Below are 18,677 nucleotides of genomic sequence, written 5' to 3'. Positions count from 1 at the left end.
TATTGCACAGTATCAGACGGAATTGAAGGCGCACTAACGTATGTAAATTCACTGGCATCCGTAGAGTCCTGTAGATCGTACGATAAGCGACTCCTGTTGGATGTGGAATAAAAAAGAAATGACATGAATAATTTTAAAAAAACAAAACAACGATTCATTTCATAACGGTTGAAGAGCGAGCCGATTAGTTAATGCTTTGAATAGCTGACAAAATTTGGAAGAAAATGGTATATAAATATGCTAGGATTGCTCACAAATTGAAGAACATCGGATCTCGGAACTTTGGAACGCTTTCGGAACTTGGCTGACCGCGACGAGCCGGATCGCGCGTTGACGGGTGCGCCGCGAAAACGTGAATGGGCGCGATGTTCACGATGCTGTGTCTTCCTCAGTTTTTAAGCAAATGTAGCATATGTATACACCATTTTCTTCCTAATTATGTCAGCTATTCAAAAACATTAACTAAATCCGGGACTTTCTCTCATGCGTAGCCGCTACATCAAAAAAACCGCAAAAAAGGCCTTTTTACGCCATTTTTTCAAAATGGTGGAAAATGCTCACCAGTTACGCGGTAGGAAACTTCAGATTCGGATTTAGCGACCCAAAAAACATATAGTAAGCCAAAAAAATCGCTGTGTACCCGAAATTCCAGGTAGCCTCATTTTTAGCTACCAGGCGCCTGGACTATAATATTGAAGTAGCGTCCCGGTGTGGTTTTTCGGCTTTCACGTGCCACTACTGCAGTTTCGACCGTGAAGGCCGGAGTGTAAGGGCGCTAAAGCCGGGATTGTACTTCGCAAAAAGATAATTTTTGCAGAATCATTAAAAATTAAGAAGCAGGAATATTTTGAGTAAATAAGTAAAGGAACTAAAATCTACAATATAATGCAAAACAATTTGGAAAATCTCGTCATGTAAATACAGAAGATTCGCAAACGCCTTCAATTGAAGCGTGATACCTCACGCGTTCCGGAGTGTTCAAATAGTTGTATCCCTGCGCCTTAACAAGGCGATAGAAGTTTAATATTGAGGCAACGTCCCCGCGTTGTTTTTCGGTTTTCCTGTGCCGCTACTGTAGTTTCGACTTTTAAGGCCGTGGTATAAGGGCGCTAAAGCCAGGTTTGTATTTCGCAAGTGGAGAGCCAAGTTCCGAAGCGTTCCAAAGTTCCGAGATCCGAGGTTCCTCAATTTTTGAGCAATCCTAGCATATTTATAAACCATTTCCTTTCAAATTTTGTCAGCTATTCAAAGCATTAACTAAATCCGGGACTTTTTCTCATGCGTAGCCGCTATATCAAAAATACCGCAAAAAAGGCCTTTTTAGGCCATTTTTTCAAAATGACGGAAAAATGCTCACCAGATACGCGGTAGGATACTTCAGATTCGGATTCAGCGACCCAAAAAACATAAAGTAAGCCAAAAAAATCGCTGTGTACCCAAAATTCCAGGTAGACTTACCAGGCACCTGGACTATTTAGACAATAGACGTAAATGAAACATTCAAATTGAACAATCGAACTGTCATTATCAGTTCGTTAGCAGCACATTCAAATAATATATTTTATTGTATCTTGGAAAAATCATGGCAGATTTGAAAGTGTTCATATTCGTTTACTGGTTCAAAATAGGCAGTGAAAAAGTTGCAACGTCGCAAATTGAGGTATGGATATTTTTTATTTCACCGTCGGTGATGAGGAAATGTGTAACTAGGTACGCACGCGTTTGAGTGTAATATCAGCGGCAATCGTGGTCTTCTGCCGTCAAGTCGAGTCGATACTCTTGAAGGCGCTCTGAGCAACTATATCACCTCGGAAGTATTGCACAGTATCAGACTAGATTGAAGGCGCACTAACGTAGAAATCTGCCATGCTGAGGAAGAACGCCATACAAGCATCCAGGCGTTTCCATATTTCCTCCAATTAAAAACTTTACTGAAAATATCCCAAATATTTTGCCTTCAATTTTTCAGACAATTTTGTCAGCAATTTGATCTAAAATATCTAAAAATTTCAAGGAAAAATATGAATAACATTCTTAAAAAATACACGTTTTCCTTGAATTAATTTGGCAACTTTCGAATGTTCATATGGCGTTTTTCCGTAGCACGGCAGAAATGCTAACCAATCGCAGCTCTCGCTCACTGTGAAAGAGGCTTCAGATGAAGAAATACAAGGGAATCAGTCAGAAAGAAAAACCACTGAAATACATCAACCAAGATAACCTTTTCGTTCATCTCAAATAGAATGCCATGCGACACTCTTAACCAACTGGACCGCGTTTAGCAGGAAGGAACCAAGCCACATCAGCTATTGCTGAATTTGCCTGGGGAATTAAATTTTGTACAAGAGAAGATTTGTGCGGATTCCTATGAAAATTATGAGTAATTTGCTTTGTACTCTACAAAAAATTTACTGAAATCTACATAAAAATACGCACAACCGGTTTCATGTAAAAAAAAATAAACGGTGCAGTTAAATTTAGCAATAGCTAATGTGGCTTGGTTCCTTTCTGCTTTACGCGGTCCAATTAACCCTTAGATGCCCAAGACAAGCCGGGTCAAATTAACCCGATGCTTGCTAAAAACACGTGCCCAGTGAGATTTATAGGGTCGATACAAAGGAGCTTCAGATGTAGGTCTATAAATACATCCTAAAAAAAGAATCAGACATCAAATATAAGATACGAAAAAATCACAACCGAGGATGGGAGAGACGTATTTTGGCCTCGTTTCGTAACTTTTCTCCCGACTTTGAGCGACACCTAATAGAGCGGAGCATTGAGAGTTCACGCCTCGCGCTATAGAGCCTTCAATTTTGGAGATGCAACACGGACATCCATTAAGCACGAATAGTTGTATCTCTACGCCGTGACCGACGCGCGTCTTTTCCCCTGTGCTCTTGTCATATTGTGTTTATTTTCGTTTGTCTTAGTTGGTAGTAATTTTGTAGTGGTGCTCCAAGGGCTACGCGAGCAACACGGTCAAAGATAGGAGAATCGTATTCGGGCCTCGTTTTTAACTTTCCTTCCAAATCAGGACGATATACCTCATCGACAGCAAAGAGCGGAGCATTGCGAGTTCACGCTTCACGCCTTGCGCCATCGCGCCTTCAATTTTGGAGATGCAACACGGACAATCGGACATCCATCGGGCACGAATAGTTGTATCTCTGCGCCGTTACCAACGTGCGTTGAGGTGTCTCTCATTTATGAAATTTGAGATAAGTGAAGGTCAAGTTTGCTCCAAATATGCTATGATGTGTCCATATCTTTACTCATTTAGCGATAAAAAAGAAAAGAAAAATTGTTTAAAGGTCTCTCGAGCCTTCTAAAGAGCACACGTCAGAAATTGTTATTTTGGATAGAGTTGTGTCTTGTTAGTGATTTTTTATTTTTTTAAAAAATGTTTTTGTTTTGTTTTGACAACCACCCATAGAAATCCAAAACCGGGCCAGATTAACCCCACGGTGAAAATACCAGACCACTTCCTCGGTCTCTGACATCGCAGACTATCCCGTCATAGTTTATTTTTAAAATGGAAAACTGCTCAAAATCAATTCATGAGAACTTCCGTGATTTTTCTTTTCTGCGCGAACAACTGTAAATTGTTTGAGGAATGATACTGATTGTTCTTCGTAATTTGGCAAGAAAATTGGCAAGGCCATTAAATTAAATTCAAATATGAGCGAAAAAAAGAATATTTGAAGCACTAAATTAAAAAATGTTTCTATTTTAAGAAAGAATATAGTTGAAAAGAGAATTTGCGAGAAATACAAGTAAAAAAATTAACATCGAGGTCATTACTTAAATGGTAATTAAAATATAATACATTTTGAAGAAAGCAGGAAATAAAAAGGAAAACAATGCTCAAAAGTCAGATAAAAACATAAATTACAAAATATTTCAAATCCAAATCATATACAGGGTGTCCCAGACTCTCCGTAAAAGTCTTTTTTCTCAGTTATTTCAGGTCGGATGAAGTCGTGGAGACCGCGAGGTCGAATAGGAAATCGACTCCGAAGAATCTAAATTTCACGGCCTCGCAGCCCCCTCCCCCTCCCCCGGCTCCTCTTAAAAGTAAAAGAGATGTCGTGATTTTTAAAGGTAGGGTTCCCGGCAAAATTTTGAAATTATTGCATCTAATTCAGAAAGCATGGGAAATTTTACCCAAAATTGATACCATGCACAAAGATTAATCCAACCACAAGGAATTCGAATTCGATAGCCCCGGAGCCCTCCAAATATCAATTGCTGATCGATCCAGAGGGGCTCTGAACTTGGAAAATTTAAAAAATCACGGACCCCGTGTACCTATTTTTATTTGTTTGTTTTCTCCAAACGAAACTGGGACTAGATCGTGCTGCGCGAGTTTCGCGGTTAAAATTTGAACACAGATTGATGTTTCATGAACCAACCGTCAGATCGCAGCAGCTGTAAGAAAAGAATGGAAAGCGCAAGAGGAGGGAAGAGAAGAAATGTAAATACTAGCAGCTGATTGGCCTGGAAATTCCTTCTCCTCCTTTCCAGTACTTTTGTGGCAAAGCAAAGTTGTGATGAAGAAGAATGAAGATGAAGTAAAAATGGCGATACTGCTATCAGTGTACCATGTCAGCGATTAATTTTTAGAATAAAAGTTTTTCCCGTTGATTTCGTTCTTGGTGTTTGTGGCGTAACAAATTGTGTTAACCTACCGTTTATGACTCTTCAAGTATGCGTAACCATGTCTGTTTCGAACAAATCCTTCACCCCAAATTGGTCTTCGTTCTGAGAGGAAAAAGTCTTTGAGAATTCCTGTCATTTTCTTGGTTCTCAATCCAGGTATGATTGTATTACATTTGCATCTTTTTAACGCACTTGTACATTATCTTCTTGGATGTTCTGCCTGCTTTTTCGTCTATCCTTGTACTCGTTTCTTATGTTTTATTAAGGAGCTCTTCTTTCCCAGGTTAGAGACCTATATTTTTTAATTAAGGAACGAATCCTGTAAACTTACTTATCACCAGCCAGGTGTTCCCTGGGATTTCCCCATACCACTCGCAGTTTATGATCTTATGATCTACCACTAAGCCAATCTACTCATATCAGGCCTCTCTACGCACTTAACTCATACTCAGACTCGCCTATTGCCAGTCCAAAATTGATGCGCTGTGGAGTAAAATCACAATTGCTGTAGGAGTGGAACGGGCTCTTTGTACATCAAGTCCAAAGTCAGATCTTGCTTACATAAACATTTAATGGTAATGAGGCCATCCTAATGTTCAAGTTCTTGCGTGGAGCTGATCCCAAATCAATCCTAAATGTTTTTAGTTTCTGCAGCTGATGAGTGTACATAAGAATGTAGTTGTTGTGGGTACAAATCTCTCCACCAAATCGCCCAACTGTCTCATACCACCCGGGGTGACCCGAATTTTGCCTTGTTGTTTGATAAATGCTTCCAAGCGTGGATCGAATGCGGTAATTTTATAATTGATTTGGGGATCAGCCTCTTGAACTGAATCAGTTCCAATATGTATCCCAGAATACCTTCTTAAGCTCTTCCTAGTTGTAGGTATCCTTTACCGTCAATGTTGGAAGTGTAGTGAATTTGACATTGGGTGTCCAATGTGTTTCAATACAACTGAGTCATTTTCATAGTGTTTCTGGGCCCCCTGCAACATCCAATTGAACGTATTTCTATCCAACGGAACTATGTGCATTAAGACATGAGCCCTGAGACCCACAAGAATATGTGCATAACAGAGCTCACATTATAATGCCCATAGTTCCGTTAAATTGAAATATGTCCAATTGCAAGTTGTGCCCACCCAACCAGAGGTCGTTTCGCAAATTAAATGGTACCTTACTGTTTTATTTTGGACTTGAGCAATTCAAGGTTTAGCTGGATGCTCCTTACGTTTCTTTCAGGAGGAACCTAGTCTTGAACTTCCTCAGATTATCTATCATCTGCTATTTTTCAAACATGACCATACCAGATGAGCTTCTTGGTCATAATCTTATTAATAATGATCAGCTCGGCAACTCTATATCTGCACTCTTTTATTTCCTGAGTGAGCCTCTCAAGATTCCCACTAATCTTTGCAAGGATCCCTCCCGGTAGTTTTAAGAATCCTCTAGGTGTAGATTTTCATCGGTTATACTTCACTGCCTCAAGTCAGAATTTTATGTGACCACTCCTTGTTATGCCTTTTAGGGGATCTTCCATGACTCCTAGGAGCCTGTTTAATGAAAGCAATCCTACCCTTTTGCCATACCCTAGCCTTGCTCAATTTGAATATTAATTTTTTTCTTCTGATTAATCTTGTCTCATTGTTTTACAGCAGCCACGATGGCAGAAAAAGCAACTGCAGCCATTGACGATATACCCGTTTCTCCAGAGGCCGTAAAGACGGAGGAGTCTGGAAGAGATGGGGCCTCATCTGCAGAACGCCCCAGCTCACCAGAACCTAATTGTGCTATATGTCTATCCGGTCCCAAGAACAAATCTTTCACTGACAGCTGTTGTCACCAATTCTGTTTTACATGTCTTCTCGAGTGGTCCAAAGTACGTATGAATATCTCAATTCTCTTTTACTTCCTATGTAAAGTTGGAGCCTCCATCCAGTTCTCAAGTCCTAATTTCATCACATAGTTTTACAAACCATTTAGTGAACAATCCTAATTCTTAGGAGCAAAACACAATATATTTTGACAATGGAACATGAAATATAATGGGCGCAAGAGGTATAAAAGCAGCTTAAAGAATTGCTCAGCTCAGTTTATTTTTAGATACCAAACCGTGATTTTTCGGGGGGTTTTTTTTAATGCTTGGTGGTTGGTGAAGTTACATTGGTTGTTTAAAAAATGATAGCTACAAATTTCTTTTTCAAATTTTTTGTTCCTCTCGTTCAGATGATAGGTAGGTACAACCAGATTTGCTCAACTCATGTGTACTGATAACAGATGCAGCCCAACATGTGAGATGAAGCCTCCTACTTGCGAGGCTAGCCAAACTCAGATTAGAGACTTAGATATTAGTGAAAGGCAGACTCCATATTCAAGAGAGCAGACCTTTGATATTGAATTGAGGAAAATGATTCTATTAAAAGAATAAAGCGAAAACTTGCAGTAGCCTTTGCACTTAAGGAACACCTCATTTTTAAGATCTTTCTCAAGGAAAAGTGAAAGAAGACTCGAGCTACGTCAGCTTTTGCCTGATAAAATTGGCCCCCTATTAAGCTTTGGCCTGGCTAGTTTCTAGTGAGGAATCCGTGAGTTTCTTAGTAAGCCAAGAGTTATTCTCTTTATGGCATCATATTGTGCAACCAATATTTTCCATTTTTTGTGCCATTTTTAGTTTTTTTGGTAAAGCGCTGCTTAACTTTTGAGAATCTCGGTTGAGTAGGGGTTCTTTGCCCACACTGAACTATATCTAACCGAGACTATCTAAAGTAAATCAGTGCTTTACCGAAAGATCTAAAAAATGGCAAGCTTAAGAAGAGTGAAAAATATCAGTCCTGTGAGTTTTTAATTCCAGTCTGATGCAAGTCATAAGAACGTTCATTTCCTGATTATAGAAATTCTGAAATGCTCTTAAAATTTTCTCTAAACCAAACTTTCAAGTTTCTTTTCATTTTAAATATAAAGTAAAAGCTGCCACTCATGATAAACCTGACACTTAAGTTACAAACACATGCACAGCTTAGCTCATTAACAGTTCTAATCCAAAATGAGTCTAAACATCTAATGATCTGTAAACTAATTCTCTTACCAACTCCTTTTTGAATATTTTTTCTAGGTGAAGGCAGAGTGTCCATTATGTAAACAGGTTTTCAGTTTCATTATCCACAACATCAGGTCGATGGATGACTATGATAAATATCTGGTCCAGTCAAATCCACCACCCGACCATTTACCCTTCATTCCGATGCCGAATCCTCGGTTTCCGATGCCTTCAGATATATTCGGCGATGGATATGCCACGATTGACCAATCGGAACGTTTTCGCTACAGGTAGGTCTTATTAAAATTTCTCTGTGGTATGATGTGGCTGTTGAGAAAGGTAAAGACTTGAAAGATTTTGGCTGTTTAAAACCTCAAACAGATTTATTTTTTGCTGATGGGACTGTCACCATACTGTGTAGTACAATTAGCACTGATGAATGAATCTTGAAATTGCCCTTGAAATTTTTCACTTGAAATTTCAAAAAGTTTCTGTCATTATGTGAAAAATAGCCTGAAATTTCAAATTATTAAAATTTTACATGAAAATTGCATGAAGTTTCATCCTTGAATTTTCAAAATCTTATTTTTCATGAAATTTTCAATCTCAGAAATGAATCTACTGAGAAATTGATTCCTCTTTAATTTAGTAGTTACCCCTCTGGAATCCTTACATACTCAGGAGAGCCATGATGGCCGTTTTTATGACTTTTAGGTTCTCATCTTCAGTGGAGAAAAACTAAAACGTCCTATTAGACCTCCTGACTAAAATTATGTAGACATAGAAAGGCACCACTCATTGACTTATTTGAAATCTCAAAAATTGACCCTCCGGTCTTTTAAAAATGATTACCATCTTGGATTTGGGGCATCCAATTTGACCAGGGGGCATACTTTATTTCATATCTAAAATCTACAACTAAAATGCTGAGGGAATTTTATCTTGCATGGCACCATGTGCAGATTTTGAAACTCCGAAATACCGGATTCGCAGCCCAGGGTATCTACAAGTTCGGAATTTCTGGAAAGTCCGGAAATAGTACTGATTTTTTAAAGCCGGTCCAGAAGTACTGAAAAAGTGCGGAAATTCCCCACCAAAGTCCGAAATTTTTAATTTTTGTCACATTTGAGCTAGAAATTAAAATTTTTGAAATTTTTCGAATTTTGTCAAATACTTGGAGGTACTGAAAAAGTACTGAATTTTTCAGTTGAGAAGGTAGTAAATTTCTTGGGAATGTACTGAAAAAGTACTGTTAAAGTACTGATTTTCGGCCAGCCTGTTTCAGTAGACACCCTAGCAGCCATATCATAACTATTAGGCATATAAAGAGGATACCAGGGTCAAACCTTGGTGAAATTTTTATATGATGTACAGGAGGACTGTTTCATTCTTTTTTTTCTTTTTCTTTTTTTTTCCAGAACAACCATGGTCAACTCTCTCCCTTCTTCGCATCCTTTTCATGAAAACGTACAACAACTTATCGATGCCCTTCATAACCACCAAACTCGGGATGCCCTTCGTACCGCGGTTCAACAGAGCTATAATCCAAACAATTATGTGCTACCAACAACTAGATCGTCCAGGAGACGCAACGCTTTGTCTGGCACCAGTGATTTTAGAAGGAATATTTATAGACAGAATCTTTGGGTGCGCCCACAACCTGATGTGACTGGCCGTTTCAGAGAATCTACTCCTGAGTTTTACAGGTATATCATAATGAATGTTTGCCTTTGGGTCTCTCTAATTTAGCTAAGAAATGATAAAAAGTGAGATTGAAGGGGTATTTACTGGTAAATTTTGATCAAAGCAATCCCAAAAATGGAGGTCTCAAATAATTTCTCTCCTTTCCTGAGCATATTCATTTTCATGCACTTGATGGTGCCACCATCAGTCTTCTGAAGCATGAGGGTTGCAGATAGTTTAATCTTCCCATTCTTCAAACTGGCCCTCCCATTTTATAAACCGCCTTTTTTCCCAAATTTTTCGAAGCTCTGAGGTTTTTTTTCTTTGTTCACAAGTTGCTGCAAATTTTACTGTGTTTCTAAACATAATTTCACTGAGGTTTTTGGAAGAAATAGTCGATTTTAACACAATCACGAGTTGGCTCCCCTAGTTTCTACAGCCTTTCCATTTTTTTATGCAATTAGCCTTACCATCATGATCTGGTAATCGGAAAGTTTTATGCACCCCTAAAAAAAATGTGGTAAATGTGGTTGCTGAAAATCAAGTATGCTAGAATTTTTCTTTTACTAATGAATTTTCCTCTCTGAGTATGCGCTATGTTTTATCAAATTCATATCACGTCTTTCTGTTCAGCTATATTTGCAGCAACAGCTAAATGCTAAAATACTGTGCCATCATTGGCTGTAACAATAGGGCTGTTGCACATTTTTTTTAAAATTCATTTTTGTAAAGTACATAAAAAATAAAGGAACAGATTTTGTGATCTCACAAGGATCATTGACCGCCATGTACATTTCACCTGCGATTGTTTATGTACATTCTGGTCGTACAGATACATCAGATACATCGTATGATACATCAGATTCTCGGTGGTGAAACCATGGGTATTACCCATTCTGCCGTGCTAAGGAAAACCCCGCATGAGCCGTCAGGCGTTGCCAAATTTCCTCCAGCAAATCACTTATTTTGAGGAAAATTTTTGAATACTTTTCTGCCAATTTCTCAGATAATTTTGTTTGTAATTTGATCTAACGTGATTGAAAATTTCAAGGAAAAATATTTATAATTTTCCTCCAAAATATAAAATTTTATCGAACAAAATTTAGCAGCTCTGGAATTTTCATACGGCATTCTTCCTTAGCTCGGCAGTATTATGGTTTTATAAGGAGAAAGCCAATGAGAGACGTTCTTCTCATCACCACAACTGTAAGCTCCTTTTTGCCCGTCAAAAAAGCTGTTTGAGCTTTTTAAAGTTCAGAAACGTGTTTCTCGCTAAAATTGACATTTTTATCAAGCAATTCCAGGATCATGCAACAGTCCCTTTATATTCCCACATTCATGAGAGTCAGGGAATTCTTTATCCCGGAGTGTTGCAAATGAAATCGCATTGCATTAATGAATAGTTACAGACATGGTCTTTATTTTATTTTCAACTCAGGGGAGTTTGGAATATGAAAGACTTTTTTTTTTGCAATAGGAAAATCAAGAAGTTAGAGTTTTTTAGCATAAGCTGGTCAGTATTTATTTGAATAAGCAAGGGTTGTCAGGAAATTTTGTCACATATAGTCAAGGAGTATTGGAATTTTACTAAATTTGCAACCTTAATTTAAATTTTTGAGCCTGTCTCACATTTTTTTCTTTCAATTTCAGGTTGAATGAAGCAGCAACTCATCGTTTAGTGCCGTGGTTAAACCGTGAGCTGAATGTCCTGGTACCAAACGCAGAGCAGTCAGCAAGAGTATTGGACTTGATTTTGCGTGAGATCAGGCGACATTCAATTCGTAGTACCGAATTTAATCGTATGCTCACGCCATTTATCGGTTCTCACACGCGCCATTTTCTCCACGAATTTTACTCTTTCGCCATCTCTACGTTTGACATGATCGGCTATGATTTGCAGGCTCAATATGTCTCCTACCCTGAACTTGGTCATGATCCGGATGTCGGATTAGAAATATCCTCTGACAACGACAGTGACGTACAGGTGAGAAAATAATAAATATAATATCCTTGAAACTTGTGCAAGATAAAAAATAGAGCACTAAAAATTCTTGAATAAGAATAAAGACCAAGCAAAATGCGTCGTAAATTTGAGGGAACGACTAGGAAACTGAATATAAAATATAGCAATGAACCAGAGTCCATAACATATCTATAAATTACAGTTTTCCCAAATATTAGAGAGAATCAAATCATGCACCGAGTTCAGTTTTTACAATTAAGAAGATAGATCTTGAAATAAACAAATCAATTGCTCCTAGGACACCACAACAAGTCATTGTCAGTGAGTAATGGATACATTGAAAACAGGGAAAAACACAGGACTGGCATGTGAAATGTTTTGCCACACTTACTCCGTTTTTAAAATAGAGATACCTACTAGTAAGACAACAAACTTCTTCAGTTTTCCCTTGATCGAGCGGTTTTCATATTAATTCTTGCTCATGTTCAGAGGCAAATAAAGTAAAAGCTCGATCAAAAGACCTTCATCTAAACAACTTTTTTTGTTACCCCTGTCTCGAAGCTGCTTCAGTAACAATTTGTTTTGGGAATATGTAGTAACCAACCTGGATTCAATCAACGAAAATTTTGTTGGCCGATGATTGAGAAAACTACTCTTTTTTGGAAATTTAGAAAACATTCCAAATTGGTTTCTGTCATGATTATGTTAGGAATTGAATGCTGTACTGTCAAGCGCATTAAATCCAGCTGTCAGCAACGTGCTAAAGCAAAAAGGGAGATACATACCTGAAGCTGCAAGGCGCAGCTGCCTAGGGGTTGTCTTTTCTGTCTTTCACACATGCTTACACATTTCCATATCTTCAAAAATCAAACAGTTTTTTTGTTATTATTGTCTTTGTCAAAAGTTGTGTGCATTTAGCTCCCCACCCAACACAGAGATTTATATCTTTATAATGGAGAATTTGCAGGTGCCTGAAATGTGATAAATTTAGTGTTAAATTGAACTGAACACAAGGATATCCTTGGTTCATTAATCAAACAATTATTGGAGGAGATATGACAAAATAACCAGATTTGCTAAAAACATGAGTTTGAATGGGAAATACTGCCAGAGGATGTCACCAGGAGGTACATTTTCTCACTTTTCAATCTATTTTTTTTATTATTTTTAATTTCAGAAAAATTTGTGAAATCAGCTCTGTAAGCATTCTCAGATGAAGCGATAAAAAATTCTCGTGCAAATTCTCCACTCTGTACATCAGTGTATTTTTCGTGCCATCAAGAGAGGCCATTCAGAGGAAGAGGTCCTTCCTTTTCTATAATTTAGAAATCTTTCCAGAATTTTGCTGCGAATAATCAGTACCTCTTTCTAGTAGTATTATTCATATTTAAAATCATCAGAAAGTTGTGACGCATGTAATAAATAAATAAATAAAAAATACTTTTTCTTGCAGATCGTGGAAATGCCAAGCCAGCCAAGAAATGAGGATGGTAATGCTAGTAGCTTCTTGAACCAAAGCTCTACGGTCGTCGATGATGGAAACGATTCGGATTGCATCGTTGTGGAGGAGGTCAACGCAGCTAACCGCCCAATTGAACTGATCGACGTTCTCAGCGATGGAGAGAGCGAAGCCGATGGCACTGTTGAATCCCTACCAAACCCCGAATCAATTACTGTTAATGTCAGCAGCCTATCGAGTGATGATGGCTTCCTCTTTATCGATGAATTCCCTCAAGTTAAAAACACAACTATCCCAAAATTAAAGTTGCGTGATCTACGGGAATTACAGGACAATCCCTTTCTACCATCAACATCAAGAGAGCACACTCGCAGCATTCCTAAGAAGTCTCGTGTCAGGAAATCCCGGGTCAGGAGCCTAAGCTTAGATACATCCTCATTTCACTCGGATAGTAGCGAAGAATGGCGCCCAGCTGGAAATAAAATGAAAAGGAAGAAGAAGAAGAAGAAAACCAAATCATGCTGCTGTGAGAAGCTTAAGAAGCATTGGAAGAAAGAGTGTCTGTCGACATTCAACAGTAACAGTGATTCGGATACCGCATCAAACTTAATTAGCGATTCAGATTCGGGTAGTGTCCAGCACCGAAGATGCCATCCGAAGTTAGTTCAGAATAGCATCCGCTGTAAGTCCGGTAGCAACCCAAAACGGAAGTCTACAATCAAAAAGAAATCCAAGCAACGGTTGAGCTGTGATCAAGATTTTCCCGCATCGTTTGTCAACTCGGACGTGTCCCTCTCAGATAGTAGTTGTTATTCTGGCGATGAAAATGAGTGTCCGCCAAGGCAACTCAGGAACAAATCTAAAAAATCTACTGCCAATAGTGAGAAAAAATGTGGAAAGAGTTCAAAACGGAAGACTGCATCGCTTCGAAATTCTGGTAAAAATAAAAGTAGGAAACACTCAAAAGTACAAGGCAGTTATGAAACGTCGTCACTGTTCCTGAGTAGCGAGTCCTGTAACGACTATGAGCCCACATCACCCATCAGTAGCACAGAATCAGAAGAGTGGATTCCTGCACAGCGCAAAAGCACGTGTTCGCGAAGCACTTCACTTGAGTCGGAAGGAAAATCTAAGAAGAAAAAGAGCAAATCCTCGGGTAAAAAAACTCATCAGGTCCGAAAATCAGTTATTACCCCGCTAAATTCAGTGATCAATGGCAGTGATATAGATCTAACCCCAAAAAATGACAGAACAGTTTTGATTGATGAGTCGCCTAGTTATTTTGTACCTAAAATTGAATCGTGTTCGTCACTTGCTGCAAATCCAGACAGCGACTTAGAATCGAATCATTCCTCCAGCGGAAGGCCCCGTCTGAAGAGTGTGGTACGAGTTGTGAACCCCGCTAGAAGGAATTCTGATTCTGTACCTCACTATGAGATTGTTTCCTCTTCTTTATGTGAGCCCTGTCCGGGCCCCTCAACCTCTAGGTCCTCTGAAAATTCTCCTGTAGTCTCTATCATCAAATCACTTCTAAAAAAGAAAACCTGAACTAAACACGATAATGTAAGGTGATCTTAATCATTAGTTCCTACAGACATCTTTCCATAGCATTATTATTGCAATTGGATTTTCTGTAAGGTTAATGGAAATCATTGTCATTTTTTAATCTGTCTTTATACTCCGAATGAGACTCGCATGTCTTCTTCAACCCATGTCCTCATACGTGAATAGTCTTCGCAACTTCTAGGTAATAAGCACGCACTTTTGCTTGGTACAAAATTCACCTTCAAAGCTTTTATTATGGTCAGCATTTTATCGTTAATGCCAAAATTTCTTTTTCTCATCGTTTCAATCGTGGTGTGTTACTACCGTAAGACATTGAATTAAATCGTGCTAGTTGAAATCGTACTTTTAAAGGAATGTCTCATTTAAGTAGCTGTGTAGTTTTATTGAAATTGCACGGATGAATGTACCTACTTGCCTCCAGTGTTCAAAATTTACAAATCATTTTGATTCCAATTATTAAAGACTATCAAGAGCCCATTCTTAAAGGGATTGTTTTGAAAATGCAATGTTCATCTGTAAGTGCCCTCAATTAGTAATCGGCAATAGTTAGGGGTCTTCAGTGATTAGTTAATGCTGAACAGTCGTTGCAGAATACATATTTCAACGCGTATCCGCTTTGACAAGTAATTAACTGTTTTTGAATAAAAGACTGCCCATGGAATACTTAGAACTTTTAGACTTGCTAAATTTCTAGATTTTTTTATCAATTTTCCCTACAGTCTCACGAGTAAGATAAGATTTTAAGTCGAACTTTATTCGTACCAATCTCAACAAAATCAGGCACGTTTTTTGGTAGTTTCACAAGCATGATCAAGTGGTAAAATGTAGGTGCTCCAGGAGTAACCCTCTTTTTCTTCCTCTCGTGCTGGCAAGGAAATACGACAGCTTATAAATTCAGCTCAAAACTACATACTCAGTGACAGTGCCACTTCCCTACATGAGAACATATGTTAAATTCCCGAAAAATGCAATTTTTAGACCCAATCTAATAAAAATTGGCTTGTCAAAAGTTTGATTTTAAAAGCTCATCTTACTCAGGAGATTGTAAGGGATATCCTATCATAGAATCTCGAACTTTAGTCGATAGTGAATTTCTCCGTATTCCGTGCAAGGTCCTTTCATTCTTTCCGCAGCACCTGGATCAGAATTACTTGAACATCTCCAAGTTGTCTGTTTGAAATTTTCAGTTCTAGCGCAAGAACAGAATTGTATTTAGGTTTCAGTTGCTTGATACTCAATAGTCAGTCCAGTAACATTTGCTGCCCCAGTTATTATTTCACACATAGGTACTAAGATTTTTTCCTATCTCCAATAACAAAGCGTAAATATTATAATATTTCAAGTAAAATTCAAGGAACTGCAAGGAGTTTCAATACTGATGTAATGCTTCTCATAATTTTTTTTAGATCCTTTCTCATTAGAAATGCAGTGCAGGACAACTTTCCTTCCTGTATTTTTATACTCAATTTTTTAGATCTGATAAGCCAAAAATCTTCATCTTTCCTGTTAAGTGCCATTTTTATAAGCTTGACAGTATTGGAGCATTGATATTGATCCCCTTCCTAATCCTCTATGGTATGAATTGGGGTACTAATCTCTGTCGCAGCTTTCGTAACAACAGTCACAAAATTTTGATAATCATTCTTTCAAAAAAAAATACTTAAAAAAATTTGCAACGTCATACCACAAAGGAACAGTTCAATTTTGAGAAAACCAAAAAATGCGTGGTTGCAAATAAGTAGCATCATGCCATAGAGGGTTGAGGGTATTATGTAATTTTTGAACACCCCCTCTCCCTCCGTTTGTCAGTTTTTATCTGTTCTCTCTCTGTTCATGTATCAACAGGTTTAACCTTTATTTTCAGTTTTTACCGTTCGAGCTTTATTTATTGTACATGCTTTCACCCTTAACACAATATCTTCAAAAGATTTGATATGCTTCTCATTACTCATCAGCCTTCCGGGTATCTGCTTTAAAAAAAGATTTTTTTTTTTTTCATCACGAGAAATATGTTCTGGTTGAATTTTTTGTTTGTTTGAATTTAACACACATGTTATTATTAGAATGACTTACTTAGGCTTGTTAATTTTTCATATTTTTGCTGAGCAATCAAATTGCATATGCATAGCAGAGGATCTGCTGTGTGGTTCTGTCAAACGCAAAAACATTGAATCACGTAGACCGTGCATCCTGTGTTACGGAAGACGAGACAACTTTTAAAAACCCGCAAGCCCATGAGTGTTAGCACTGACCCGCATCGATGAGCTCAAGTGTCCCAGTTGCACACATCTGCATATGCGTATTAGCGGCTCCAGTGAAGTTTTGTCGTATTGAGGCTTTTTTCTAGGTTAATAATTAGTTCAGAAAAATGAAACATTGCTACATGTTTGGTTGTAAAATTATATGTCCTAAAACTTTTCTTCTTAGGAATTTTGTCTGAAAATGGACTCCAAATGAGATATTCGTGAAAAACCGAGCACAGGAATGAATTCTTCATTGCCTCTCTGCAGTTTTTTCGAGCGATAGGAACTTCTCTGCCCACCCATCATGAGACTCCAAGAGACTTGTCTCGCTCCGCCTGTACTAAACCTAGCCGGACACACGGTCTACGTGATGCAATGTCTTTTTTCAAGCGTAATAAAATTAGAATCTTACTTTTTGACTGATAATCAAGTAATTTACTTCGACTACATACAATTAAGCTGTTGTGGGTATCATTCAAAGAAAAGAGAAAGGAAATATTAGTTTTTCTACTTTTTTTTTAAATTCAGTATTACCAATGCAAGGGACCAAGGATCATTCGACCGAAAAACAGGCATCAGTAACTCTGAGACTGTTCGTTATCCCGTAATAGACAGAATATGTTCAGTTCTGCCAGCTGATCCAACAACTCTCTTTCTTTATGAAGCTTCTTTTAGCTGGACTCAATTCATATGAACCAGCTGCTGAGAAGAAGTCCTACGTCTTACACGGTGTTTCAGCATTGCAGTGGTCTTCTCGCTCTCCAACAGAGATTAATAAGTTCGAACCCCTTAAAAAGTGTCTAATTATTTTGGCAGAACTTTAAATTAAATTATTCTACATTTCCAACAACTTGAACCAACTTTTGTCTGCAAGGTAGATTGAAATCGCCCTTGCAAATTCCGAAACACTGAATTGGACATCCGACGTTTTCGCACAAGCTGATTCAAATGGAACATTACTGTCTCCTAATTTGTTTTAGGTTCTATCATGAAGTCTTGCTTGGTCTATTTTCATTGGTTTTTGTAACTGGCAGTTTTTTTTTTTCAATAAGGAAAATGCATTGACCTCAGTGCCTCAGCATGAGTCGCCTTCACTCCACATTTTTTGTTCATCAAAAACAGCATAATTTACTCGTTAATATGCAGCTAGAGAACTTCAAACATGTAATTGGTCGAAAATAATTTTGCCACCGTACCATTATCACTTAGTGTTATTTTATGTCTTTCTCTCAGTCTACATTCACATGTGTGCAATCGTCGTACGTAACTTTCCTGCTTGATTTTTTAGTTTATTTCTTTCAACACACTGGCCATCTTCCTTTTCTATTCATTTTATCACTTCAAAACTGTACAGTTAGTTGTAAGAGCCAAAATTTCATGAAACTCCTGAAATTTCCTTCTTTCCGTCATCTCCTGTAATCATAGTAATTGAAAAGACGGTTTAGTGAAACCAATTTTTATTTTTATACTCTGTTTCCTGTGCGTTCAGGACAAACGTAGACGGATATCAGTTTAAAAGGCATCATGTAGATTTTTGTGTATATTGTGTACGTATTCAAGCGCTAGTTGTGTATAAATTGGTATTAGTGACTTGTTAGAATTGTTAATTTTGTTTTCTGTAAAATTATTTTATTAAAATCAATCGTGAATCTGCTTTTTAAACCTGTTTCTTTTTTCCATGAGAAAAAAAGTCCAGCTTAAATATTTTAATTATTTTTATTTTTCCTCCAATTTCAGTGCCTCTCATATTAAAGTACAGGGTTTCCGGCGGTCTAGAAAACTTGGAACGCCAGGGAATTCTACAAGCAACATTTAGCAGAAATCAGCGTAATGTAAAGGAGAATAAAAATCTGACCAGAAGTTTTGTCCAAAAGTCAGGGAAAATCAGGAAGTTTGAAAATATCGGAGTCAGCGTAAATCAAAAAGACTCCTGACCGGACAGGGAATTAGACTATGAGAAAATTATGGAAACCTAAAATCGACTCTCTTTGCCTGTTCACTTGGAACCTAACTCTAATTTTGTAAAAAGTCACTCATATACCATAATTGCTCAAGATAAATATAAAT

The 18,677-nt window shown here is 37.8% G+C and overlaps 1 protein-coding gene and 1 long non-coding RNA gene across 2 annotated transcripts in view; both read left to right on the top strand.

Annotated features, from left to right (window-relative positions):
* The window catches only part of LOC140225307 (uncharacterized), a 197,936-nt gene extending 179,616 nt beyond the window's left edge, over window positions 1-18,320 (top strand). Inside the window, exon 2 of the long non-coding RNA XR_011900429.1 lies at window positions 17,489-18,320. This is a non-coding gene — a long non-coding RNA (uncharacterized lncRNA). The remainder of the gene's footprint in view (window positions 1-17,488) is intronic.
* Window positions 4,522-18,272, top strand: LOC140225306 (uncharacterized). Its single transcript, XM_072303750.1, has 6 exons — window positions 4,522-4,815; window positions 6,315-6,538; window positions 7,772-7,986; window positions 9,115-9,402; window positions 11,030-11,363; window positions 12,796-18,272. Exons 2-6 carry the CDS (start codon window positions 6,323-6,325, stop codon window positions 14,347-14,349), a joined length of 2,607 nt encoding a protein of 868 aa, XP_072159851.1. The 5' UTR covers window positions 4,522-4,815; window positions 6,315-6,322; the 3' UTR covers window positions 14,350-18,272.
* Window positions 18,321-18,677: the final 357 nt, after the last annotated feature.

Source organism: Bemisia tabaci, chromosome 8 (assembly GCF_918797505.1).
Source record: "Bemisia tabaci chromosome 8, PGI_BMITA_v3".
Classification (NCBI taxonomy): domain Eukaryota; kingdom Metazoa; phylum Arthropoda; class Insecta; order Hemiptera; family Aleyrodidae; genus Bemisia; species Bemisia tabaci.
The sequence above is the reverse complement of the archived record's forward strand: the minus strand, read 5'-3'. Positions and strand labels throughout refer to the sequence as shown.